This window comes from Rhinolophus ferrumequinum, chromosome 10 (assembly GCF_004115265.2).
Source record: "Rhinolophus ferrumequinum isolate MPI-CBG mRhiFer1 chromosome 10, mRhiFer1_v1.p, whole genome shotgun sequence".
Taxonomy (NCBI): Eukaryota; Metazoa; Chordata; class Mammalia; order Chiroptera; family Rhinolophidae; genus Rhinolophus; species Rhinolophus ferrumequinum.
Genome location: NC_046293.1, coordinates 52,242,626 through 52,268,499, shown reverse-complemented (window position 1 = coordinate 52,268,499; position 25,874 = coordinate 52,242,626). Strand labels below are relative to the sequence as shown.

The window sequence follows — 25,874 nt, the reverse complement described above, 5'->3', positions numbered from 1 at the left end:
AGTTTCAGCTACATGTCTATTTTTTATTCAATATATTAAATATATTAATCAGAAAAGTCACATACTATAAATCCAGGAAAATACACAAATATAAATGTCAGAATCTGTCATCTGTCTTCCTCCTAGGGTGAGTTTATGTACATATGGACGGAGGTGGGAAGGGAGAGCCAGTAAGAGGAGGCTACAGAAGGCTCGGCCAGGCCGGTGGGGCCCATCCCTCCCTCCCACCCCCACCCCCACCCCCACCCCCACCTCAACCTCTTCCTTCCTGTATTTACAGCAGCATTCGGCTTATTTACAGCACAGCGGTGTGTGTTAAAAACGGTTTATCTTACAAAAAACATGAAGGCCAGGGCCAGGATTGGGGGGGTAAGACAAATAGTAGGGGTCCCCCCTTGGATGTATCCCCCCACCCAGGGCGTGACCTCCCAGAGCAAGTGGGGCAGCCCACCAGTCTACAGTTCCAGCCCAGGGAAGGGGGCAACGGTGCTCCAGGGACTGAGGGCCAAAGGCTCAAGGCACGTGGGGTGGCACAGAAGCGTACATATGCAGTGCACGCATGTTCCCGGGCTGGGGTCAGAAGGGCAGCGTCTCCATGAAGATCTTGTCCACGATGGGAGGAGGGGGCACCAAGTCCTCCAGCTTGAGGTAGAAGATACGCTGTAGGCCCTGGGTGCACAAGGTCCGCAACTCAGGCAGCTTGCCCAGCAGGCGTGACAGGCAGCTGGCCGGCTGGGGCTCGCCCGCCACGGCTGAGACGTGTTCCTTCAGGCAGCTGGCAATGCGGTTCTGCAGCTCCTCCACCCGCTGCGGCTCCTGCAGCCCATGCCGGTCTGTGAGGATGGTACGGGATTAGCCACCCAGCGGACTGGACCCCCTGAAGACCCAGCCTGCCTCAGGCCTCAGAAACTGCTGCCACGGACAGTCCCTCACACTCCTCTGGCACTTTGCAAAAGTATGTTCACACACACACACACACACACACACACACACACACACGAGCCCATTTTGGATCCCTGACAGAAGTCTAGGAAGGCAGTAATGCTCATTATCTTCATGTTCCCAGTGAGAAACTGAGGCCCAGCGAGGTTAAAGGACTTGCCCAAGAACACAAAAAAGAAAAAACCCCAGCCAGGTTTTCTGACGAGGCCCGCGTTTTTTTCCAGACTGCTCCAAGAAGCCCTGGAGGTGAGCAGCAGTGTCCTAGAGGCCACTTCCAGGGAACGCTGGCTCCAAAACCCTCCACCCCCACGTCAGCCCAGACAACCTCATGCTGTCTTACAGAGCTGGCCCCTGTGACATTTAAGTAAAAATGGGATGGCGGCAGATTTGGGTGCTTTAAAAAATAAAACAGAGACCTAAAAATCTCTCTGTACAATTATAGTTCCATAAATCATACAACACGCACAGGTAACCTGCGCTGTCAGAAGTCAGGGTGGCAGTTACCCTCGGGGAGCCGGTGCCTAGAAGGGGCATAAGGAGGGCCTCTGGGGGACTGGTCACGTCTGCATCTTGTTCGAGGTGCTGGTTATGTGAGTGTGCTTAGCTTGTGAAAATGTACCATTTATGAACTTCGCTGTATGCAACACAGTTCAGTAAAACTTTAAAAACAAGCCACCACCCTCGGCCACACAACACCTATGCTGTCTGGATTGTCTGGGATCGTTCACTGACTGGCTTGGGCTTTGCAGTCAGATGCAGCTGGGCCCGAACCCTGGCTCTGCCACCCACCTGTGATGTTACTCTGAGCAAACGCTCGCTCCTCTCTGCATCTTGTCACCCCCACTTCACAATGTGGGAGCCCAGGAAGTGTCAGATGCCAGCCCGCCCAGGGCCCTCCCGCCCTCCCCAGCATCGTGGGACTGGCCACACACCTGTGATGAGGACGAGCGCCGAGAGGCAGGCGAAGGCAGGGACGTCCACAACCAAGCTGTGCAGGGACCGCGAGAAGGCCAGAATGCTGTCGATCCAGTTGCCGAAGCCTCGGGCACACTGCAGATGATGCAGCACAAGGCCGGAGCAGAAGATGAGCTTCCCCTCGGCCGGTTTGGACCTAGCGGGCAGGGATGCAGATGGTGGTCAGGGGGGCTGCTGGGCAGGACAGCAGGATAGCAGGGGAGGGGCCGGTGGACAGTGGGCAGCTCACCGGTAGGCCAGGCGGAGAATGAAGAGCTCCAGGAAGGCTGACTCTAGCAGCAGGTCCTGGTCACCTGGAGACAGCTCGGTAAAGCCGGGGATCTTCTCCGCCCACTTGCGGATCACCTCCAGGGACCCTGAGAGGAGGTCGTAGAACTGCTGCACGTCCCCGGCATCCTCTTTCCCAAAGTGGGGCAGCACCAGCTCCTGGAACTAGGGGGGTGTTCCGGTGGAGTCAGCACTACAGGTAGGGCCACCACGGACAGCCCTGTCACACGCTGGATGCCAGATCCCGGGGGTGAGAGAGGAACTGAGATGCCGCCCTCCTTGTGCCTGACAACTCTCAAAGATTCACCCAGGGTGGAGGTTGCTGGAAGGAGCACATTTTCCTAACTGGCCACCCGCCTGAGGGGGTACATTTTTCCCTGTGGTCAGTCCACAGAGGGCTCCTCTTTTTTCAACTTGTCCCATTGGGGCGGGGACTTTTCTAACCTGCATGAGGCACTGGATGGGGGTGGACGGGGCTCACCTGGGAGTAGTCCAGTTTGGCTGTGCTGGGCCCCGAGTCCAGGTGCGCCCGGACCAGGGAGGTGAGGAGATTGGCAGGGGAGGCATCTGGGGGTTGTTTGGGCTTCGAAGGGAGCCGCCCCCTTCGCCCCTTCAGGCTGTCTGTCCGGACAACTGCAGAGAAATGGGCAGTGGTGAGGAAAGGAGGAAGGGACCCAGGAAAGGGCTTCTCAGCTCAAGCTGTGCACACCAGTGCTGGGAAGCACCCTGCGTTAAGGACCTAGAGCGCCCAAGACCTAAGGGACCCTACAGGGACCAGGGACCAGCCCCCTAGAAGCAAGGCAGGTGGACCAGAGGTGAGGCGGAAATAAGGTCCACGCCTGTCCTCCCTGCAGCCTACCAAGACAGAAGTCTGGGGGACTCCGCCCACCTCTGGCCCGCCCGCCTGTCCCAGCCACCCACCTTCCTTCACCATGCCCACAGCCAGGCACTTCTGGAAGCGGCAGAACTGGCAGCGGTTTCGTCGTCTCTTGTCCACAGGACAGTCCTTGTTTGCCAGGCAGATGTACTTGGCGTTTTTCTGCACTGTGCGCTGGAGTGGGGGACAACACGGAACAAGCTGTCAGAGCGTGGGGAGGAGGGGAGCCCGGGGAGGGCACCGTCCAGATCCTGCTGCCATCACAGACAAAAGCGCTCTCTGTTCACAGCTATTTTTCTAACATTTGGGTGGCAGAGGAGGGAGAAATGGAGGGACTGGGGGCAGGAAGAAAAAGTCTTAGGGCCATTGGGGGAGCTTTCTGCCTCAGGAGGAAGACCCCCCCAGGATACCAGATTCGGGGCTGGGGGCTCGGTGGCAGGCCAGACACCTGTACACCTGTACTGTATGCCTGCGTCTGCCTGCCCCTTCCATGGGGCAGACAAGAGAAGGCTGAAGAGGGGCGGGGGGGGGGGGGGGAGAGACAGGAAGTTTCCCAGATCTGGGACAGACAGACAGCCTGTTCCCAAGTCCACCCCCAGCCCTCAAGCACCAAGCCTTCTTCCCAGATCCTTTCATCTCACTGCCAAGAACACAAGTGCTTGGGGCCCCCTTCTCACCAACACCTGAGCAGGGGAAGGATGGGCAGAGGAAAACCTGAGGCTAGACATTAGAACGTCCCCTCCTGGCTACCCTGCAGCCTGCACTCTCTGCCCGTATCTCACCCCTCTCTCCATCTCACTGCAGGCCCACGGGCCCTGTCTGCCCTAAGATACGAAAGGTCCCAGCCCCTGGCCAACTCCTGGAGATGCACCTGGCAGGGCTGCCGCTTCCTAAAGGGCAAGACTAGTATGGAGGAGAACTTAAGGGAGGCTACCACAGACCCGCTGGGGTGAGAGACCAGCTTTTCCCCACTTCTCATGAAAAGCCACACCCAGGGCAGCCCAGTACCTTGAAGAAGCCTTTGCAGCCCTCACAGGTGCGGACACCATAATGCTGGCATGAAGCATTGTCCCCACACACAGCACAGCGGCCCTCGCTTCCACCTGGAGCCCCACTCCGGGACTTGGCTGAGGTCACAGGCACGTCCAGCATCCCCGGGCCATCAAGGTGTGGAGAAGTGGGCACCAGGCCTGGGAAAGCCGTTGGCATGGAATAGCTCTCTCCCTCCCCCAACGGGTGGGTGGCCTGCGAGGGGAACAGCTTCAGGGGGTTCTGGGCCAGCCTGGGGCTGGGGCCGGTGGGAGGGCTGAAGGAAAAAAAGGTGGGCGGCTGAGGGGGCCCAGGAGCCTTGGGCAGCTGCTCTGTCCATGCGCGCAGGCCTTCGTAAGTCTGGCTGGGGGAGAAGGGGCCGAAGGAGCCGTCCCAGGGAGAGAGCTGGGGTGGCTGGAGGCCGGGTGTGGGTGGTGATGGGGCTGAGCAGGGGCTGCCGTAGTAGTCAGAGCCGCTGGAGGACAGGGTCTCATCTAGCGGGCCGCTCAGGGTGCCGGGGTAGCAGCCGTAGACCTGGAAGTCCTCGAACTTGAAGGAAGCAGAGGCGGGGGAGGTGGCTGAGGACGACGATGTGGATGAGGCTGAGGACGAGGCTGAAGAGCAAGGCTGGGCCGTTCCCGGCAGGTGGTACAGGAAGGTGTCAAACTCCCCGGTGTAGCCGTCCATGAAGGTGCTGAAGCTGGGCAAGGCGGTGGGGGCAGTGGGAGCCACCTCGGGGCTGGCCAGGTCCATCGTGGGCTTGCTGAGCTCAAGGGTCAGGGGGTCGCTTGCCAGGTGGTCACGGGGTCCTGGGCTCGGTGCTGGTGTCCCATATTGGGCTTGGATACAGGGCATCTCTGGAGAAGGAGGAGACCAAGGTGGGGCAACAGGTCAGTGAGAGAAGTCTGAAGCCTGATCTCTAAGCACAGACACCTCCAAGCAGCCAGGTGGCAGGAAGCCCAGCCAGACATGGGATCCTGAGGCATTAGGGCCATGGCCCACCACGGAACCCAGGAATTCTGGCCCATCTCAACCTCCTTGTCACAAAGCCTCTGGGCAATGGCCCAGCGAGAGTGGGCTCAGTCGGAAGGCCAGCCACACCCAGTCAGCCTGGGAACCCTAGGGAAGGCATTGAGCCAGCATTTCTCTGCTGGAACAGGGGGAAGCTGTGTTCCTCCAGCCCCCTGCTCTCCCTCACCCAGTAAAGTGTGGGTGGGAGCTGGGAGAAGGGTGGGTGGGAGAGATAGCCAGGCTCGAGCTTAACAAATATGTTGTTTCTCCAACCTGGCACTTCTGGGGCTATTCCCCGGCATGGCCTAGTCTCTGCAAAACCCCCTTTCTCCCCCCACAGTGCTTAGGAACAAGGACATCCTGCAAATGGAATAGGAGCTGGGAGTGAGGGTCCCGCTGCCTAAGAAAGCAACCTAAGCAGCCAGGAGCCTGTCTCCCATCCCCGCCCCTACTCTACATACTGAGCCAAGGCTGCAGATCCCACGTGCACTCTGGTCCTGCCACCTGGGGATGGGCACCCACTCTGCACTACCTGCCTGGGATGCTCCCAAAGGCGAAGAGGAAGGGAGCCCAAGCCTCCTCACCCTGTCCATCTCCCCAGGGGATTGGGTAACCAGGCTCCAGACCTTTAAGGGTCATATGCTGGACAGAGAACGAGGGGAGGCAGGGGGAAGGAGAGGACAGCCCCTTAGACATCCAGGAGAATGGACAGTCCCTAAGAGGAATTTCTCTGCTACCTCCAAAACATTTTCCCTGACGTTTTTATAAGACAATGCTCAGAGTCCAACAAGAGACTTGAGGTGTCTATGCAGGAAGAAGGAGCCTGTTGATAGGGGTGGGTGTGTGGGGGTGGGGGATGGAAGACATCTTCCCCTTGCTTGGGTCCCTCCACGAAAGAGTGTGCCCTGAAAAAGCCATGAGCTCAGGCAAAGGGGGTTACACACCCCCAATCCTGAGGAGCCCGAAGAAGCACAGATGGCATCCTTCAGGAGGGATCCGTAAGTTCCCAGACTGGTCTTAAACTAACAGAGAGCAGGCTCCAGGACAGTTTCCCACTCCGCCTCCATGCCTAGGGTTTGCATGGCTCTGGGCTCATCAGTCAGGGAGGGAGACTGGGTAAGAAAGCAAGCTAGAACAGAGCACCATAATCAAGGGGGACAGTGGGAGGGGGCAAAGGCTGGTATCACCTCCTGGCCAAGAGCCCAGAGTCCTCTGGTTCTAGCTTTTCTCCCACCTCAATGGGCCCTGGACAGGGTAGCACTACCCCTGGCCTGACACTCCCACAATCAACCCAGACAACAGAGTCTCTCCAAGCTCTGGCCCCACCCACCCAGTGGCGCCTGTCCACAGGCCCACAGCACCTGCTAGAGATAAGGGTGGCCACGTCTGCCTGCACTAGGAGAGCCTGGGCAGGGATGGGTTTGAGGTGGAGGAGAGGCAGCGGCCATGCAGGGCTGGGTGTTCCAGCCTTATTCAAATCCTGTTTCTCCACTTGGACGTCCCACAGCCGGATCAACTCCTACCAACTGGTCCCCCCACCCCCATGCAGGTACTTAATGACACAAGATATGGACCCACATGGGGGTGGGGGCGGCAGAGGAGTCCCACAGGGAGGAGGAAGAGGCGAGGTAGGAGGGAGGGGGAGAATCCGGCTTTAGGCAGGTCCTGGCAACAATGTGCTTTGCACCTGTTATGCTGTACCCGCCTCAGGCTGCACACTACCTGTATGATCCAACCAGGACTATGGGGGCAGAGGGTGGGTATCCTCCAGGTAGTGCCACACCAGAGACTCCAACATTAGCAACTGCCAACCAGGATCCCCAAGGACCAGTTTCCACCTTTCTCCTCTCTCTTCTCTGCTTCTCTCTCTCTCTCTCACACACACACACACTCACACTCACACACACACACACACACACACACACACACACACACACCATCCAAGCTACAGCTAAAACAATCTCCCCTGTGCTTCCAGAGACCCTGCTCCTACCCCAAGAAGACTCCTTTATACCAACATGCAGAAGCACCCGCTTCCCAGTTCAACCACTAAAGCTGGCCATTTCCTTGGGCAACCAAGAGGTCTCCTAAGACAGTTCAGGCAGCAATTTCAGGCTGGGGGTCCCTGCAAACTAAGCCACTGCCTCTCAAGTATTAAGAAAACAAGTAGGGGCATGGGGAGGAGGCTGTCAAGTTGGGAGGAAGCAGACCGTTTTGGAAATCCAATCCCGGTAGGAGTCCCATGGATCCCAGGAGCTGAAGCTCTATACCTTTCCCCCCACTGTACTGAGAACCGCCATCAGCACCTCAGTACGGGGCACCGTGTGCCCAGTTGGGCATCCTGGGAGACTGAACTACAGCCAGCCTCCTACTGGACAAGTCCCGTCTCCTGGCGCCAACCCTTAACCTCCAGAGGCTTCTACCTTGCACAGACACTCCCCCCCACCCCCGCGCCAAATAGACTCCAGTCCGATCTGGGTCCTCATCCTGTTCCAACAGCAAGCCCACAACGCCAGAGCTGCATCCTACACCCGCCGTCCTGCATGCTGAGTCTACAACATCCTTTCTACCCGCGCGTACACCTACTTCAAGCAACACCCCTAAAAACCAAAACAGAGAGCACTGCTGAGCTGCACGCTCCCCGTGGGGGTACCTACCCGGCCGGGTCCTGCTGCCCCTGCCCGGCACCAGCACCCCGAGTCGCAGCCTGATCTCGAGTGCGCTCCCGCGATCCTGCACACTCCCCCAACTTTCGCAGCCTCGGTCACTGGGGCTCCCCAGTCGAACCGAACCTCCTCTTAAGCGCTCCGTGACGCACGGGGAGGGGCGGGGGCGCCTCTGACGCACGGTCCCTGAGCCCTGGCCATACAAGGGCGAGGGGGGCGGCGCGGTTCCGGCGGGAGGCGGCGCTGGCTGGGCAGCCCGAGGGGGTGGAGCGAGGGGGGAGCTGGAATGTCTGCGCGTGACGCACGCGGGGTTCCATTGACGCAGGGAGCGCGGACTGTTTGATCTATAAATAGTTTCCTCGCGCCCGCCGCGCCTGCTAAAAATAGCAGGTCGCGGACTCCCGAGGCTCCCCCAACCCGGACCCAGGACCCAGCCCTGGGCCCCCAGGTCCGAAATAACCACTCCAGAGGGCGAGCCCGAGGAGAGGGCGCTCTAGAGCCGCGGCCGCAGGGCTTCCCCGACGAGGATCTCTTCACCCTCCAGCTGCTCCCGGGAACCACGACCCCGCCCGCTCCCTCCGGCTCCCTTGGCCCGCTCCGCCTTTGCACCCTCCCAAGTCCTTCCTGGAGGCCTGGGCGACCAGGGCAGGCCTGGGGCCGGGGCGGGCAATCAGGCACACACCTGAGGAACCTGCGCCCCTATCTCAGCCCCAAGGCGCACCCCGTGCTCTTGACCAGTCTTGCCCAACACGGTCTTCCCAGCGGGGATCTCGGGCTAAGAAGTTGTCCCAGGGCTGTCAGTCAGAGCCTTATTCCCTCCCCCCAGTTTCCCATGCAAAATACCTTCCGGAGGGCAGGGGTTTGTCAAGCCCAAGATGGGCCAATGGGCTCTACTCCACCCGCTGAACTTCATCTCTCACCAGTCCCCTCTCAGTCCCTTCCAGGTTGAGTGAACTCTAGTGGGAAATTACCGAATTTTAGAACCGGGTGGAGCCTGAGAAATCTTTTTGAATTTGTGCAGACTCTTCCCCATTTTATAAATAAACAGGCTCAGAAAAATAATGGCACTTGCTCAAGGTCACACAGGGAGGTGGTGGCCCACTGGGGTGGAACCTAGGGCCACTAACTGCATCTCTAAGGGATCTTTTCTCGCCCTCCCCCATCTCTGATCAGGGAATACCCACACTCCCAACTCACCTCCAACACCTGTGGAAGAGGAGCTCTGACCTGCCCTATGGAGCAGGAAGGGCCGGCCAAGACACAGTCCAGGGCACAGACCAGGCTGCAGGCAACTGCAGCCTTTCCTGGTCTGGCTATCACCCCTCCACCCCCATTCTGCCCCAAACCTGGGGAGCACTCACCTGCTAGTTAAGAGCAGAAGGAAGGGCCAATTTTTACAAGGAGAAAAGAGCCTCTTCCTACACACACACACACACACACACACACACACACACACACACTCACACACACACTCACACGAGGGGGCCCCACCCAGCCCGCTTCTCCCCTGCAAGTCAACATGAAGAGTTTCTGCTTCCACTGAGCCTGCACCTGGTCACCCTATAGCACTTCCCTCTACCCTTGAGGCACGTCCTGTCCTCTCACCTCCCGTCTCAGTTTCCCCACACGCTGTCTCCAGCCCCCCACTTCTGCCCACTCAAAGGTCCCGCCAGCACCTCAAACTTCATCTGTTCCAGACAGGGCTTGTCAACTCTGTCGTACCTGCCTGTCACCCCATCTCTGCTCCTGATGCCCCACATGCAACTTTTCAGTTTTTCCTGAAGTTCGACTTTGGAACATCTCAGATGCCGGGTTCCTACCGCCTGCCACAGCCCATGCCTCAGTGGTGCCTGAAGGCGGCAGACCAGCTGAGTGAGGCCAGTGACCTCCCCTTTTCCTTATCCACACTCATGAAGAAAACTGCCCCTTAACCAGCTTGTCTCCCCTTTCCAGACCCCACTGTTCACCCCAGATGGAGCAGTCTTCAGGTAACACCAATCTCATTCAGCGAGCCAGGCAGGACCTGCCAGGGCTTCCCCATCACAGCACACAATCTCAATGTGGACCAGTCTTCAGAGCTCTGGCTTTTCCCAAAATATCTTCCTGAGACCCTCCAAGGCCACCTGGGTAAAGGTGAATCATGGGCAGGATAATGCCAACGGGACCCGTCCTGGATCCCCACCCCACTTCAGCCAAAGTTTTGCTTTTCTTGTCTTGGGCTTTTGTATAAGATTTTCCTTGGGGAAAAAGGTTACCACAGCTGAAAGAAAAAAAAAAAAGAAAAAGGCTTGAACCACTACTATAATTCATGTCCTCCCATTTTGCAGATTAGGATCCAGGGGCTCCTGCTCAGGTGCACACAGTAAGTCTGGGCTGGTGAAACTAGGCTTCCCACCCAGCCCCCCCACCCCGCCCTGGGATGTCTCCTCCCACCCAATAGGGCCAACCTCAAAAAATGAAAATAATTTTAATACATCAGCAAAAGACGATTTGCCAGGTCAATATTCTTTTCTCCACCCCTCAGCAGCCAAACAAGTGTATTAGCTGTGGCTTGCCCAGTGTGCACTCAAGCCCAGCCTTCACAGTTCTTTGAGAGCTGGGTCAGCCTTGAGCTCCAGTACTCACCTTTCCTCCCCACCACTTCCCATGTGTAAAAAACAGTACAGACCATCCCTACTCTTCCATGGGGAGGCCCATCCAGGAGCCGCAGGGAACTCCAGTGTGGGAGGAGCTGTCCAGGGCTCTGGCCTAAATCTCTGCCTCTCAGCACTCGCCTTCAGAGCTGTGCCTTGCAGCCCAAGCCCCACCTCCTCCCAGTGTTGCAGGTTTGCAGGCTGTGGTCTTGCTGCGCCAAAGGCAGGGGTGGGGGAGGTGAGGCAACTGCAGCTGCCCCTTGGCCATGTTGTGGAAGTGGGGGATGCTGGCAGGTCTGAACACACACTGTGCTCTGAAAATAAGGAGGAAAACAGCAGAGTTCCTCTGTGGGAGCACAGCCAGGACCACCCATTCAGGTACCTCTGTGGAGCATCTAGCCTAAGACAGAGCGGAGAGCGGCAAGAGGGGCTTGGGGACCCTAGGCCTCATCCTTGCTGGTAAGATGCCTTCCAGGGAGGGCCAGCTGGGGTCCTGAGGGGGGTAGCATCTGGCTAAGGTGGAAGTGTGGGGAAAGGCATATTTGATGCAGACTTTGGGAGGCTTAGAGCATAAATTCATCCCAGGCTGTACACAGACTCCCAATACAGAGACTCCCAAGCCAAGTTCAGCCCTCAAGAGCAAAACAGCAGTTTGGTGGGGAGGGGACAGGTAATGATGAAGCAGGTAATAATAGGAAAGGAGAAGTATCCAAAACTAGAGGCGAGGCCCAGAAGGTAAGGTAGGGCCATGATAACACAGGAAGGGTAGGAATAGAAGACGTTATGTTGGAGACGCGACAGCCACCCACATCAGTTTCTCACAGCAGGCCTGGCCCACCAATCTGCCCTCACCACCATGCCACCACATAAGGACCTTGGGCTAATCCTTCCCATCACTCCCTGGGCACACTGCTCCTCTTCCTCCTACTCTAACCCTGCTGGTCCTCCAAGACCTCAGCTCATGTGCCATCCGCCCTGGACCAGCCTGACTTAATAATAAGCACTTCCTCACTGTGGATCAGGAGCGTGGGGAATACCAAACAAGGGTCATCCCTCAGCGCAGGGGATTTCACAAGGATTCTTCCACTTAACCCTCTCCTCAGCCTTCTAGGTTTGTAATTCTGACCCACATTTTATAAATGAAGAGATAGAGGATGGGGAGCAGGACTCAAACTCAGGTCCCCTAACATTCAGTTTTGTATTAGACCCACTCTGCCCTTGACTCTGAACTTCAGAGGCTGCGGCTTCTAGCCCCGTGGACCTTGATTTTTATAAGGCGGCACCACAGAATCAGATACATACACACACACACACACACACAGCCTATAAATTGAAAACAGCGGTTCCCACAAGGGAGTCTTTGGAAAGACTGGAAGCTTTCCAGTTCCTAATCTGGACGATGGCCATCCGGGTATATTCACTCTAGAAAAGTCATCAAACTATACTCTTAAGATATCACACCTATCATCTGCACACTTTTCAGTATATAGGTTATTCTTTTAAAAATAAGTTTATTTTAAAAATAGTCATGCCTAAGTGGAAGAGAGATATTTATGCACATGGACGCAAATGCCACTGGAATTTACTGAGTAGAAACTCGTTCAAGTGTATGTTCCTGAAATCGCAGAAACAGTAGCTATTTCTCATTATGTACTTGTTCTATGGATACATACTCAGAGCACAGCTACAGTTAGGAGAGGCCGCACTACCTGGCATTAGAAAGGAGTCCTCCTACAGTACGTTTTCTGTCAGCACAGTATGTTTCCTGAGCCACTCATTAGGCCCTTGCCCCTCCTAGTCATATCTTACGGGACTTGTCACGTGTTTAGCCTCACTCCTCTCCCACCAATGTGTGAACATGAGGGCAAGACCTTGTCTTCCCAACCTTGGAAGGTGGACCGTGCATGCATCCTCAACAGTAAGCAGCCCAGGGCCGCCCGAAATGCGCAGCCAATGTCCACCATCGTTCCCTAGCCAAGAGAGAGGGCGTGGAGTTGTGTGAATAGAGGATGGAGGAAGTGGAACTGCACAGCCCCTTTCCCACGCTGTCCCTGGACCATGGGCTGGCCCCCTCCACTGCTCAGCAGAGGGCAGGATGGAAAGTAGGGCAGGAGGGCCCTATTTTCACCAAGACCCTCCCCACCCACTGGCCTCCACACCCTTCCCGTGGGGTGAGCAGAAGGAGTGAGCTTTGCCTCCTCTTTTTGAGAAGGGGCCCCGGGAGCTTCCCCTCCTCAGCCCCAGGACCGATCGCCTGCCCTGGCCCAGCCACTTCCTCTTCCTGCCCTGACAGTGGGCAGAGGGATTTGTACTGGGGGCAGGGACACATTGCCTACTGCCCCAAGGGGCTTCCCATGGACAGCTCTGGAAACTGGGGATGTAGAGTAAGGTCCAAGCCACCAGCTCGGATCTCCTGGTCCTGGTCCAGGCCCTACCATGATCACACATGTTGTTATCTCCCCAAAAACAGGCTCCCAAGGACACGGGCATGTCAGTCACTCCAGCCCCTGGCAGGGATAAAAGATGGAGGAACTCTCGGAGGTTATCTGTGACCAGCAAGCCTGGTATGCAACCTGCGGCCAGTCTCTTGTCCTCTCCAAGACTATTTCCTCATCTGCCCACGGCAGGCATATCACAAGTCCCAGAGCTGTGAGAATTCAATCCACTAACAGAAGGGGGAGGCTCAACAATGAAATGGAGCACTGTCGGGGGGCTGGGATTCTAGGGGTCTGAAGCAGGATCCGGGGGCGGGCGGGGAAAGGAGACGGCAGGGTCCTCACCTCAACTGGGGAGCCAGCATCCCCTTCTTCAAGAACCAGAAAAAAACAGTAACCCCATCCCCACCTCGCCCCCTCCAGGGCTGAGTTAAAGTGTGCCCTGAGATGTGGCTCCACTCAGCACCAGAAAATTCCAGGCTCTGTATGCATCAAGTGCTCCATTAATACTCTGAAAAGAGCTGGTTAATTAAGGTCAGGCTTCTCTCCACAGAGGCCATTTTCAGTCCATTGATTTCTCAACCCCAACTCCTCTTTCAGGCCAGAAGGAATTAATATACAGCATAAAGGAATAAGATCAGACTTCGGGAAGAACAGCCAGAGCTGGAAATGCAGACAAGATCATGGAGTTCCTTTGGGAAAGGTCGGCCCACACCTCATTTGTAGCCCCCTCAAATCTCCTTCCATGCCCCTCCCTCTGCTCAGCTCCTGGCAAGCTCCTCTTCCCTCCACCCTGGGGAGGGTCTCCCACCACCACCTTGCAGAACATCAACACCCATGAAATTCTCTTGCCCCTGCCCAAGGTCTCCACCCAGCCTCCTCGGGCAAAACTTCAAATTCCAAAATAAAAACCGTCTGATAACAAGCCCCAGCCGGAAAGACTGATGCATTTTCCTATTGTTAAAGTATTTTTAGTTTCAGGCTCTGGATTCATTTAGAGACTCACGTTCAGAAAGGGAAAAAAAATTTGTTTCGAAAACTGAGGACAGCACAAGAGCCTCCCACGTAAGGAGCTGCCACTTATTCCATGCTGGGCAGAAGCCCCTGGCCTGGGGAGCATGTTTGTGGCAAGCCGGTTGGCAGACTTGCCAGACCTCGCTCCAGCCTTTCTCCTCAGGCACCAAACCAGCTGGGAAGCCAGCTGGGAGATCAGGGCAGGGGCTGAGGGCTCACAGAAGCCAAGTCCAGGGGTCTGCCTCCTAGTCCCAACCAGCTGCCGGGCCCAGGGACCCTACTCAGGGACCGATGCTGAGGTACCCTGATGCACACACAGCTCATTCCAGTGTCCCTCCCCAGTCCAAGCAGACCAGTGCCTCATCCAGGCTGCGTCGACAGAAGAGGACGCTTGAGACCCTGTTGGAAAGGTCCACAGAAGGAGCGAGATGGCATCACGTCTCCTGGGTCTCGATCACAAAGTATTCTCAACTCCAACTCCCATCATACCATGCAGTCAAACCAATACTCTCGTTCCTAAGGAGGATCAGCCACCCTTGTTTCCTCCTCCTCCCCCATTCCTCTCACGGCCAAAGAAATCAGAATACAGATAGTCACAACAGAAAAAGATCCAAAGAGCCCAGCTCTTGTGCCTCAGTTTCCCCATCCTAACACTCACCAGTTTCTTCCTCACGATCTCCTTTGACTCAGAGATCCTGGGCAGCTGCACCAAGGGAGAATCCTGGGGCTGGTTGGGGGCTCTTCCCAACAGTCTCAAGGAGCCCTGAGGGAAGAGACGTGACTGCCCCGTCAGCCCTCCCTGCCGGGCCAAGGCTGTCCACCAGCTGAGCAGACTCAGGACGTGGAGCTGTCTCCAAGCCAGCGTGTCCTCCTCTGTTTATATAGCAGAAACCAGAGCAGGCCTCTGGGGACAGAGGGAGCTGCCTCGGGGCACTCTTGGCTGAAGCCTGACTTTGGCCCAGGTCAGCAAGAGCCCAAAATAGTCAACTGACGGGAGCCCCGGTGTGAGCGTGACCCTGGGCCCATGCCCAGGCCTGGCAGACAGGTGTCCACGTCACAAGACCAGCAGCTCTAGCACTCATGGGGCCCCAGCTGGCAGCCCCTCAGGGTGGCCTTGGCAGTGTGAATGGCATGAGAGTTCCATCCAATCACCACCGTCACCCAGACAACAAGGTGAACACAAGGAATTCTGCCACAGGGGCTGCTCTCTACCCCGAGAGAAGGCTGGGCGCTCAGGAGGCCGAGTCTGAGCTGCGGGGAGAGGTAGGGGGCCAAGTGGAGGGAAAGACACCTGGCCCACTGCTGTCATCTTCACTCATGTGCTTCCCAAGTCATGATCTCCAGCTGACCAGGGACACCTGCCTCTCCCACTTACAGTAATTCCTCTCCCTGTCCCCAGCCCAAGGTTGGTAGCACAGAGCTTGATGCCAGCACGAGGCCAGGTGCACACCCAACCCAGCGTCTGGAACAGGAGGCCCTGCTTCCCAGGGCTTTCCCTCCTTCTAGCCAGGCTCCAACCGCACACCCCATCCTCCTCAATCCAGCTCCCTCTCTGGGACTCTCTGCGCGCTGAACAACAACTCCCCAGGAAGCAACAGTGTTGGCGGGGGGACGGGGGTAGATACTGAGCCAGCTTCTCCTGCTTCATCCAGTGTCCCTCAAGGTCTGAGGAGGGCTGTTGCTCAGAGATGGCCCTCTGTGGTGGGGAAGGAAGAAGGGAATCACAGGGCCCCGGTCCAGGGTGCCAGATTGGACTCCAGCTCCCTCAGCTAAACATGGTCACCAGGACTATGGTGTCCTTGGCCCCGTCCTAGTATCTCAGGTCCCCAGGGAAAGGCCTGGTGGACATCCTACTTCCACAGCCCACCACTCACCGGCACCTGAACTTGTGCCTTCCCTGGAAGCATGCTCAGACAGGAAGCTGTGTCCTCCACCAGCCGACCCAGCCTCTGGATTTGCCCGGAATCCACCTGGATTCTAAGCTTGGCTCTACATGTCCTCACTGTAGGACCTTGACAAGTCACTTCTCCCCTCCATAACTCAGTTTCTTCATCTGTAAGGGGAGGAGATGAGCTCGCTGGCCAAGGACCTCTCTGACTGTGTCCACAAGTCTGAGACTCTCCTTCTCAGGGACACCGGATGAATAGTGGAAGGTCTGTCCCTGCCCTTGGGCAGCAAAGTCCTCCCCATTCACAGTGGCACCTCTCCACACCAGGCCCCACAGGACCTTCAGGCCTGCCATAGTGGGGAGGGGGTGGTCAGCACCATTTCAGGGACGGAGCGGGCAGGCCCAGCCTTCTTCATACACGCTCCTGGTGTAGTGTTTATACCCTAGAAACAAGCCGGCTTCTCATCCCCCATGTCTGCCCCCCAATACTCCCAGCCTGGCCTTGAGCTATCCAACCCCACCCCATCAGCTTCCTGGAACTAAGCATATGCTGCCTTGGGAGCAGCTGTCACCCCCCACCCCCCACTCTCACCCCCACCAACAACCCATGTCACCTGGGCCCGGGGCACCCTGCTCCAACTGTCCTGCTGCATAAATGAGGCTTCCCCCTTCCCCACCCCCGCTCTATCCCACGCCGAGCAGCACCTTGCCCGCCACCACTTCAGGGCTTCCCCCTCCATCCCCCAAACCACATCCGCTTCAGGCAGCTCCACACCCACCTCTGCCCCCTAACCTCACCTGCTGGTGGGGGCCCAGGGGTGCACAAAGGACAACAGCAGAGCACTTACCACTCTGGATGGCTGGACAGACCTTGGACAACACTCAAACCATCCCCTGGGTCTTCAGGGCCTGGCAGAAGGAGCTGGGATACCAGGGAGGAGCCAGGGCTGGCCTCTGTCCATGGTGGAGGCCTACAGGGGGAGTTCATGTGAGTGAGGAGAAACCAGTCAGCAGGGACATTCCTTAGAGACAGCACAGCCAGTAAACACAGCTGTGGGAACAGGGGCAGGACACAGGCCCGAGATGGGGACAAGCCAGCCCTAGGACCTCCCAGCCAAATAGCTCAGGGATGTGGGGTGTGGGTGGGAACTGCTGACAGCATCTAGGGCGTCTCGGGGACATGGAGACAAATGGCAGCACCCAGCCCCTCAGCCTGATACCCTACTCTGGGGTGAAGTGCCTCAGTCCAGCTCTCAGCCCGCTGATGTGCACAAAAGGGCATTTTGTAAGCAGAAAAAGGATCTACGGTGAGGACGGAGTAGAATACCATTCTCTCCTCAGGAGGCTCCAACTCAGCCCCCAAAGCCTGAGGCCCCACAGGGCAGGCGCTCCCTGCCCCCATCTCCAGGCAGCCTCGCCTTCTAATCAGAGCAATGGGGTCTCTTGCGAAACTTCTGTGAAGACACTCCAGTCCCCAAACAGGGAGGCCCAGCTTAGAGTTGTTAAGAGCAGGATGCGAGACCCCAGACTGCCTTGGTTCAAATCCTGGCTCCATCACTTGTAACCTTGGGCAAGTTACATAACCTCTCCGTGCCTCACGTTCCTCATCTGTAAAGATGACGATCTGTAATGGACACCTCTGAAATGAACCACCATAGGGTTATCATGCTTAGAATGAGTTAATATGTATTAACATGAAGGACTTAGAACAGTGCTGGATACACACATGTAACATCATTAGGAGAAGAAAGTCAATGGGACCGTGTAAAAGCTAACCCCAGACTCTGGTTCCTATCCCAAGTCACTTCTGGGCACCTGGCCTCTCCTTCCTTGAGCCAACTGTGTGTACAAGCCTCCAGCCTCTCCAAGCTCCCTGCACTGACTCCACTGGTGCCAAAGCCCCCTTCAGCAAAGGCACCACAGACCCCACATCTCTCCTTCCCTTTTCCCACCTTTATGCAGCCTTCTCCTCTCTCGACTGGGCCCCAGAGTGAGGACAGGCGCAGCCAAGTGTTGGCATTCTCTGGTCATCAGGCTGCCATTCGGGCAGTGATGAGGCCTGGGAAAAGAGAAGTAGATGTTTCCACGATGGGAGGCAGAGGGAGTAAGAAGGAAGAGGGCCCCAAAGGATGGGTGATGGGATTCCTTGCCCTCCTGACCTCTGCCCCAAGCTACACAGATAAGGGGAACTCCTCCGGCCCACGTTACACAGATTCTCCTCATACAGAACGACCCGCACCCCTTTGTTCCTGTGGGTATACTGGGAGCAGGGACTGAAGGCCACAGGAGGGAAGGAGGGGAGAGCAATCTGGAACATCTGGGGGGCTTCCAACCCCAAAGAGAAGGCAAAATCAGGCCGCACACGTGCCCTAGCCAACAGGCTACACCTGCCTCCCAGAATGACGGTCATCTCCCCATACTCCAGAACGGGTCTGATGTCAGGCCTTCACCCCCCTTCTACCAGTCAGGCCCAACCTGAGTGCCCAGGTCATCCCCACCTGTGTCTGAGAACAGGAGCCAGAGTCAGGGACCCAGTGGTGCCAAGAAAGTGATTCCTAACATCTTAGAGCAGGTACCTGATCCCATATCCTGTCCTAGATCAAAATCTCCTCCTCTACAGTCATTCTACAAGCATTTCCCGGGGGCCTCCTGTGAGACGGGCAGTTAGCCATGACTAGTGGGAGACCCAAGAAGCAGCAAACCAAGATCCCTGGGTCCCAGGAGGTTACACTGGGGAATCAATCAAGATCAATGGCAAAGTCTAAGTGGGCCCGGAGGAGGAGAAAGTGATGCTCTCCAAATGGGGTGGCGGCATCAGGCCAGACATCAGTACCTACCTCCTGCTCCCTCTTCCTCACTGTGCTCCAGCCATATGGGCTTTTCTTTCCCCACTCAGGGCCCTTGCACTGGCTGTTCCCTCTGCTAGGAAATCACTGCCCTGGATGTCTGTATAGCTATCTCCTCCTCATCAATCAGGTTTCCATTCTCATTTCCTTGGAGCGCCTCTACCCTACCCCACCACATTAACCTGTTTTTGTTATCCCCATAGGACTACTGCTGCTCATTTGTTCACCTGTCTCTCTCGATCGATGTAGTCTTCAGTCTCTAAAACAGCTTGACGCTAGTAGGTACTTAATAAGTATTCGTGGAATGATGGAAAAGGAGGAGGACTCATGCATGCCTGCATTAGAACTGAGCTGGGAGCTTGGAAGGATATTGCAGCTAAGGAGCTGTCCCTTGCATTTGGGGACAGATTAAAAGTCTGAGGGCTCTTCCCTATGCTGAGTCAAAACCCTGACCCCCAAGAGCCCCCAGCCCTAAGTCCCAGCTCTGCATGGGCCCACCCAAAACCCTTTTCTTTCCTAAAATAACTGTGTCTTTTCTTAACTAAACTCCCCCTTGCAACAGGACATGACTGACAGACCCTATGCAGCCCTGGTGGCCTCCTAGGCAAAAGATCTGCATTGGCCAAAGTCTCCAACCAGAAATGGGCATTTTAATATAACAAAGGATAACAACAGGAAATACATGTTGAACGCCATGGGCTAGATACATCATTAAGCACTTTACATGCATTTTCTTATTTCAGCCTCACAACACTATGAGGAAGGGACTGTTATTATTATTATTATTATTATTATTATTATTATCATTATTATTATTATGAACACTTCACCAATGAGGAAATTAAGGCACAGAAATGTTAAGCACCTTGCCCAAGGTCACACAGCTAGAAGTGGCAAAGCTGGGATTAGAACCCAGGGAGCCCAACCAGGGAGCCCAGGGCCACGCATTCTGCTTTCCCCCTTGGACCTGATTAGTGGATAGAGGTCTCAGATTGCACAGAGCAGTTTGACAGCCAACACCAGAGAACAAGTGGGACGCTCCCAGGCCTGGGTTGCTGGGCCTCTGAACCAGGCTCTAGGCCTGAACTCCTGAGCTAATTTTCTTAACTCCAGCACAGGCCTCAACATTTATAATCAGTCACATTCATCTTGTTAGTCTTGGTCCATCCTTCTGCCCAGTTGCCATCATTTGGAATCTTGATTTTTATCCTACTGTACACTTGTCACTCCTTTCAGCTCTAGGTCACTACAAAGATTCAGCTGGCTTCCCTTTTAAGTCTTCCTTCATCCTTTGGGCAGAACTGTTGTGAACCCACCGACCTATGCCCAGCCTTCGTTTTCCCAGCATGCCCTTAAATAGTAGCCCCAAACCCAAACTGATACTTCACTGTAAAGGACTGTAAATGCCACCTCCTCAGCATTTCTAATTTCAGGTCGGCTCCTGACTCCATGAGACCCTTCTCGGCCTCGGTTTCTCAACTCAGTCCCATGAAAGGACTGCACCGGGCAATCCTGATGCCTCGCGGCTCGGCGTCCTGGCAGCCACGCTCCCCAACTCCTGGAACCCGTTCCCCGCAGCCGGCAGGGAAATGGAAGGAATTTCTCCGGCCTAGACACCTCCAACGCCCCTCGCGGGCCAAACCCCACCCTTGGCGGGCTGGTTAGAGAAAGCATTGGCCGCCGTTCTTGGGGGCTGACTCCGAGGTAGCAGGTTCCGCTGGGAATCCAGTCCCTTCCCCCACGCTGTCCGGCTTCGAAGCAGGACTCCCGGCGTGGCCCCGGCCCATCCCAGTGCAACCGCAAGATCCTCTTGTTCCCGGACCTCTGCGGGACCACCTCTCCCCGCCCCCCCCGACCCGCTCACCTGGCCGGGCGAACGTGGCTCGCCTCTCCACCCCCGCCTTCCCAGCTAGCGCACCAGCCGGCGGGGGAGCCGCTCCGCACCTCAGAGGCGACCATGCCTGGAGGCCTGGGGTCGCGGGCGCCGCGCGGGACCCCCACCAGTTCCGCTGCAGCCGCCTCACGCTCCCGCAGCCGAGCCGCCGCGCCGCCGCGCCCCTCGCCCGGGGGAAGCCCCCCACCTAGCAGTTCCGGCTGCGGCCGCGCCCCCCGCCCCCGCGGCCCGCGGGCGCCCGCGCCTCTGTCCCAGCTCGGGGCGCGCCTCCCCCGGCAGGCGGGCGGGCAGGGACCGTGACGTGCACCCATTGACGTCTCCGGAATCCCGGCGGCGGCGGCCGACGCAGCCTCATCAATGGGGCTAAAAATAGCGGCGCCCGGAATAACTGTGAGCGCCACGCCCTGCGCCCCCCCCACACCCCCAACACACGCGCAGAGCGCCTGGTTACATAATCCGCCCCGCTGCGGCTGGGCTGGGGTGCTGTTTTTCAGGTGAGGGTTCTGTGGCCTTGCTAACACCTTCCGAGACAGCAAACCTGGAGCTGTTATAAATTTACCCGGGGCTTCCCCTGAAAAAGAGGTGGAAAATGTGAGGCCCAGAGAGGCTCTGCAGCAGCCCAAAGTCACACAGCAATTAGGCTGAGAGAACAGGCCTCTGAGCCCTGGGCACCCCCCACAGCATCTCTTGGCCTGCATGCCACCCCGAGGGCAAGGAACCCAACTAGTACGGTGCCCACGGAGTGGTTAGACCCCAGGACCCAGGAAAATCAGCCAGCAGGTCTCAGAGAAGAGGACTTCTTGGGGGAGTGAAATTTCTCCTGAAGAGAAGCACTCCCAGAGGTGGGAGTGCAGAAGGGGACAAGGCCTGGGTGTTGGATTCACAGATCTGGGTGTTCCTATACTACTGTCTGACCTAGGGCAAGTCACTTCACCACTCTGAGCCTCAGTTTCCATACCTATAAAATGGGGATGATAATATGACCCATCTTTTCTGGTTTTCGGGAGAATGGAACAGCTGTGGAGGTGCCTTGTACACAGTAGACACTCACACTTTCTCCTCCCTGGTCTCCTCTTGGAGTCTGACTTCCCCAATCCGACAGCGCGCGTAGTGCAAGAAATACCCAAAGGCTCACCCCAGTGGCCAGGAAGCCCTGAGTGGCTCATCCTCTTTTGAACATAGTCTCCAAGCACAGGCTTCCCCAGTAAGAACCTTCTGGGGATGGCAGTGCTCGGAAGGTTTCTCTCTGCCACCTAATTGGAACACTCTTTGGAAATGGGAGAACCATCTTGTTCTGAGCAAATCCTTTTTCCCCAGCAACCACCCATTTAGCAGTGGATAGTTCAGGAAGGCCTGGCCAAGGCTGGAGCAGTGGGGCTGGGTGGGGTTGGGGTTACCATGTCTGCCCCTATACTGCTAGGCAGGCAGGGCCAGTGGGGAACACCCATTCGGCAGGACCCAGTCCTGTGCTCTGTTACACCAGCCACCAGCGCCTGCTCCCTGTGGGAGCCACCTTACATTAAGAGTATGCCAGTTAATCCAGCAGGCCCCACGCAGCACAGAATCTCTGCATTCAAAACTCTCAAAATGAGGCCTCACCACCCAACTCAGCGCTCATTCCAGGGACCAAATTCCTGTCCCCACCCCCAGAAATCCTTTTTTTTGGATCCATCCTAAACTCTTGGGGCAACTCAGAAGCCCCTTTCTCTCGTTCTTCATAATAATCCCAAGAATCTCTGGTTTGTCTCAAAGTCACCTCTCAGGACCCTCATTTTTCTCTTCCAGATTCAAGGACGGGGCCAAAATAGAGATAAAGAAATTGAGGCTTCAAAAATGGCACTGGGGCGGAGCCATGGACTGGCTTTTTCCTCCCCTGTCACCATCCTCTCCTTCCTGTCCCAAGAGTTTCTTCCAAATGGGCTTTTTAAAGAAGCCACTACCCCCACTTTTTCTTTTTCCAGAAATCTAACTTTTGAAATACATTTTAAAAATATTTGCCTGTGTAGGAGAAATACATTTATTTGGATAGGAAGGATTTTTTTAAAAGGCTCAGTTACCAGTTTTTCCACAAAGGCTTCCAGCCCACAGAGGTCTCTCTCTTCTATAAATACTTTAGCACAACTTGGCTTCATTTTATACTCTCATGTTTTATAATCAAATAAAATATTTCTTAAAATATGTAATGCTAAAACACACCTGTGTGACTCATGACGGCGGTGTGAGGTGGTAGAAGGATCACAGGCCCAAGAGGCCTGGGATTGACCCTGGTTCCACTGTTACCAACTGTGTGACTTCAGGGAAGTTACTCACCTTCTCTGTGCTTCTGTTTTTTCATTTGAAACACAGGAGGATAACATACCATCTCACAGGGTTGTCATGAAGAGTGAATCTTTGATGGTAGAGATAAAGAATGCAGCAAGGAGTCTGGCACATACTAGCAGACCTACCATTTCCATACAGGAGGACTTGGGAGATGGCTGAGCTGGGGAACTTGTCTGGAAGCTACACATGCAAAGCACTCACCTGGCTTTGCCCAGCTGGTGTCATTATTTGGGGGCTTGAGGAGCTGCACAGATGATGGGGGCAATGTCATGTCTTAGTGTTATTACAGCTGTATGGTAAATTTTAACTCCCTTGTTGTCTTCTCGACCCAAGTCACTCAGCTAGTCAGTGGTCCAGCCAGAATCACAGCCCAGGACTTCTGACACCCAGACCAGTGGTCTAGTTTTTACCCACGATCTTGTTCCTTCACACTTTAGCCCCTCCTCTTTCTACACAAATTCCAGGAATTACCACACAGCCCCTAGTGCAGATGGGAAAACTGAGGAGAGAAAAGGTCAACTACTTGCATGGCTCAGGAGCTAGGACTAGAGGGGAAAACAGACATCCTGGCCAGGGCTGTCTCACATTCTGGAAAATTCCTAAGAGAGGACAAGTTCTTGCCACAGAAAGCTGGTTCCTAATCTGATGGCAGGCAGGACACAAGAACAGTCATGAAAACATTGCTAGAAGATCCAAGAGGCAGCCTCCAAGAGGCCTCGAGCTGACATTGGGGTGGAATCTGGATAGTTAATCTCAGAGGCTCCCTGGAAGAAGAGAACACAGGGCATAATATGAAGGTACAGACAGGACCAGGAAAGGCAGAGAGAAGGGAGAGCATCACATGGAGGAGAAAGGCTGACCTCAAAGCTCATAGGGATGAGATGGGGGCAGGGTTGAGATCCAGCTTGTGGTTAAGCCCCAGGACAATCAGCCAGACCCTTAGTGTTCTTCCTCATGCCCCTCCATGTCACAAAAACAGAAACCCTTGATCTAACTTCATGCAGTTAGGGAGACATCATTCCACCTCACCTCCACCCTGAACCAGTGGGAGCATGGTCAAAGGATGTCAACGGGGTTCCCCAGCCCATTTGAGCTCTGAAGGGGCTCCCCTACTTATGCCCTGCCCTGAATGAGGAGAGGGGCAATGGAAGGGATTCCCTTTGAGGTTCCCTTCCCCATCTTGAGGATTAAGAAATACCTGGCTGGGGTCCCCCAACCCCTCCCCAGACTTAGGAGCAATTAAAGGGCACAGAAAATGGGGGACAAGGCCTTCCTGGGGCTTTCCCAGGAATTGGGGCCTTCCAGGGACTCCACCTGGATGGGGTTACATGCTCTGAATTACACGAGGATGAGAAGGCACAGCTGGGGGCTTTTTCTTTTTGAAGTGCCTCCACATTTGCTCTTCCCTGGTTGTCGTGGAAGGCCTTCAGGGCCAGAACGAAAAAGTGGTCAAAGTCACCAGATTGGAAGTGACAGAGCTGCAATTAATGCCAAGATTACCCTAAATCCAAGCCAGGCTCTTTAATAACAGAAATCCTCTGTAACTTTTTTTTTTTAACTACAAAGTCAAACAAGCTCGTTGTAAACAAACGCAAAACGTTACAGAACCGCGTGATTTACGAACTGAGAGGCCGGTAATCCACTCCCAGAGGAGCCGAATTTGGTAATTCTCTGGTGTCTGCTTCCAGATTTCTCTCCTTGCCGCCAGAGATCCGATCTGGCGCGGTGGGCCCTCCCCAAGGGGCCGGGACCGGAACGCTGGGCCGGAAGGAACAGGGCCGGGCACCGCTGGAGGGACATGGCCTCGGTAGTGGCCCACGCCGCCCTCCCGGGGGTGGCCACGCTGGCCCGCACCAGGCCGGGCTGGGCCGGCTGGGGCCTGGGGAAGCCGCTACGTCAAGAGGCTGACCGAAGGGAGCCCGCGCGGGGTCCAGCCAGGTTTCCATTACGTCACCCGGAGGTGCAGAGCGGCGGCGGGGCAAACACCGCTGCAAACCATTGGCCGCCCTTCCAACCAATAGCACGAGAGTATGCAAATCAGCCATGTCGGCGTTGCTTCCTTTGGGTCTGGTGTACGCAAATAAACGACTCTGCAAGGATGGGGGCGCCCTGGGATGCGGAAAAAGAGGGATCCCGAAATCTGTAGGGGGCTGGTTTGGGATTTGCCATCCAGCCAGTCCTAAAGGATCTATCTTCAGCAAACTTGGGGAAGAGGTAGAAGTTGTTAAGCTTCTGTCTCTGGAAGGGCTGCTGCTGGCCAGCAGGCCCCAGCCCTGGAGGCTATGGGGGCCAGGCCTGCTCAGGTAGCTTGGATTAGCTGGCTCTTTTGTGCTGCCCGGTTGCTAGTGTCGTGTAATGAAAGGTGGTCAGCACCCTCAATTCTTGAGCTGACTTTCCAGTTAGACCCTGCTTTTTGGAGATTCAATTAACCGAAGAAATGGTGCAAAAAATTTATTTAGGTCAACTTGGAAACGAAGAAAAGGCAGAAATAATAAATAAAGAGATACAGAAAGCCGGAATGTAGTTTGGAGAACACCTAGGCCAACCCTCTCACTGGGGACAACAAAGAACAGCAGACACAGCCCCCAGCCCTGACTTACAGCCCAGTGAGGGAGACTAATGTTAAACCATCTTGCAAATAAGTATTAATCATAAGTGCCATAAAGAGAAAACAAAGTGCAGGATGCCAATGAGATACTTAATGGGGGACCTGTCATTCAGAAGGGGAGTGGTGAATAGGGATGCTTCTCCAGGGAAGTAATTTTTCAACTGAGGAATATTTGTTAAGTGGAGAGTAGGGGGAGAGGACAAGTATTCCAGGGAGAGGAAACAGTATGTGGAAAAGCCCAGACAGAGGTGGGAAAGAGCTTGGTTCATTCCACAATAGAATAAGGTGAGTGACGGGAGCCCTGTGACTAAGGGAGAGTGTGGGGACATGAGGCTAGAGAGGAGCGCCTGGGCCAAATTCTGCAGGGCCCTGAGCCAGACACTGTGCTAAGCACTTTCCTGGCTTTGTCTCCTTTTCCTTCTTTCAACAACCCCATAAGGTGGGTGTAGTCTGAGGGAACTGCAGCT

At 55.7% G+C, this 25,874-nt stretch overlaps 1 protein-coding gene across 5 annotated transcripts; it reads right to left on the bottom strand.

The window, feature by feature from the left end:
• NR4A1 (nuclear receptor subfamily 4 group A member 1) lies at nucleotides 1-20,633 on the bottom strand. Of its 5 annotated transcripts, XM_033118338.1 has the most exons (11): nucleotides 20,448-20,633; nucleotides 16,586-16,708; nucleotides 14,508-14,612; nucleotides 9,735-10,027; nucleotides 8,611-8,723; nucleotides 4,070-4,947; nucleotides 3,106-3,235; nucleotides 2,666-2,817; nucleotides 2,147-2,349; nucleotides 1,875-2,053; nucleotides 1-833 (listed from the first exon to the last, which is right to left on the bottom strand). In XM_033118338.1, the coding sequence occupies exons 5-11, from the start codon at nucleotides 8,678-8,680 to the stop codon at nucleotides 577-579; spliced, it is 1,869 nt and encodes a 622-aa protein (XP_032974229.1). In that variant the 5' UTR covers nucleotides 8,681-8,723; nucleotides 9,735-10,027; nucleotides 14,508-14,612; nucleotides 16,586-16,708; nucleotides 20,448-20,633; the 3' UTR covers nucleotides 1-576. The 5 variants fall into 5 exon arrangements, with proteins under 5 accessions (XP_032974229.1, XP_032974231.1, XP_032974232.1 ...); XM_033118340.1 differs by lacking the exons at nucleotides 8,611-8,723; nucleotides 9,735-10,027; XM_033118341.1 differs by lacking the exons at nucleotides 8,611-8,723; nucleotides 9,735-10,027; nucleotides 14,508-14,612.
• Between the last annotated feature and the right edge of the window lie 5,241 nt (nucleotides 20,634-25,874).

What these genes read in the sequence shown, in the direction of transcription:
- NR4A1 (XM_033118338.1), bottom strand. Translation starts at nt 8,680, where the DNA reads ATGAAGTTCAGCGGGTGGAGTAGAGCCCATTGGCCCATCTTGGGCTTG. An exon ending in AAACCCCTGCCCTCCGGAAG is followed by an intron (nt 4,948 to 8,610) that starts GTATTTTGCATG and finishes CTCCTTCTCCAG; the next exon opens with AGATGCCCTGTATCCAAGCC. An exon ending in GGCGCTCGTCCTCATCACAG is followed by an intron (nt 834 to 1,874) that starts GTGTGTGGCCAG and finishes CCATCCTCACAG; the next exon opens with ACCGGCATGGGCTGCAGGAG.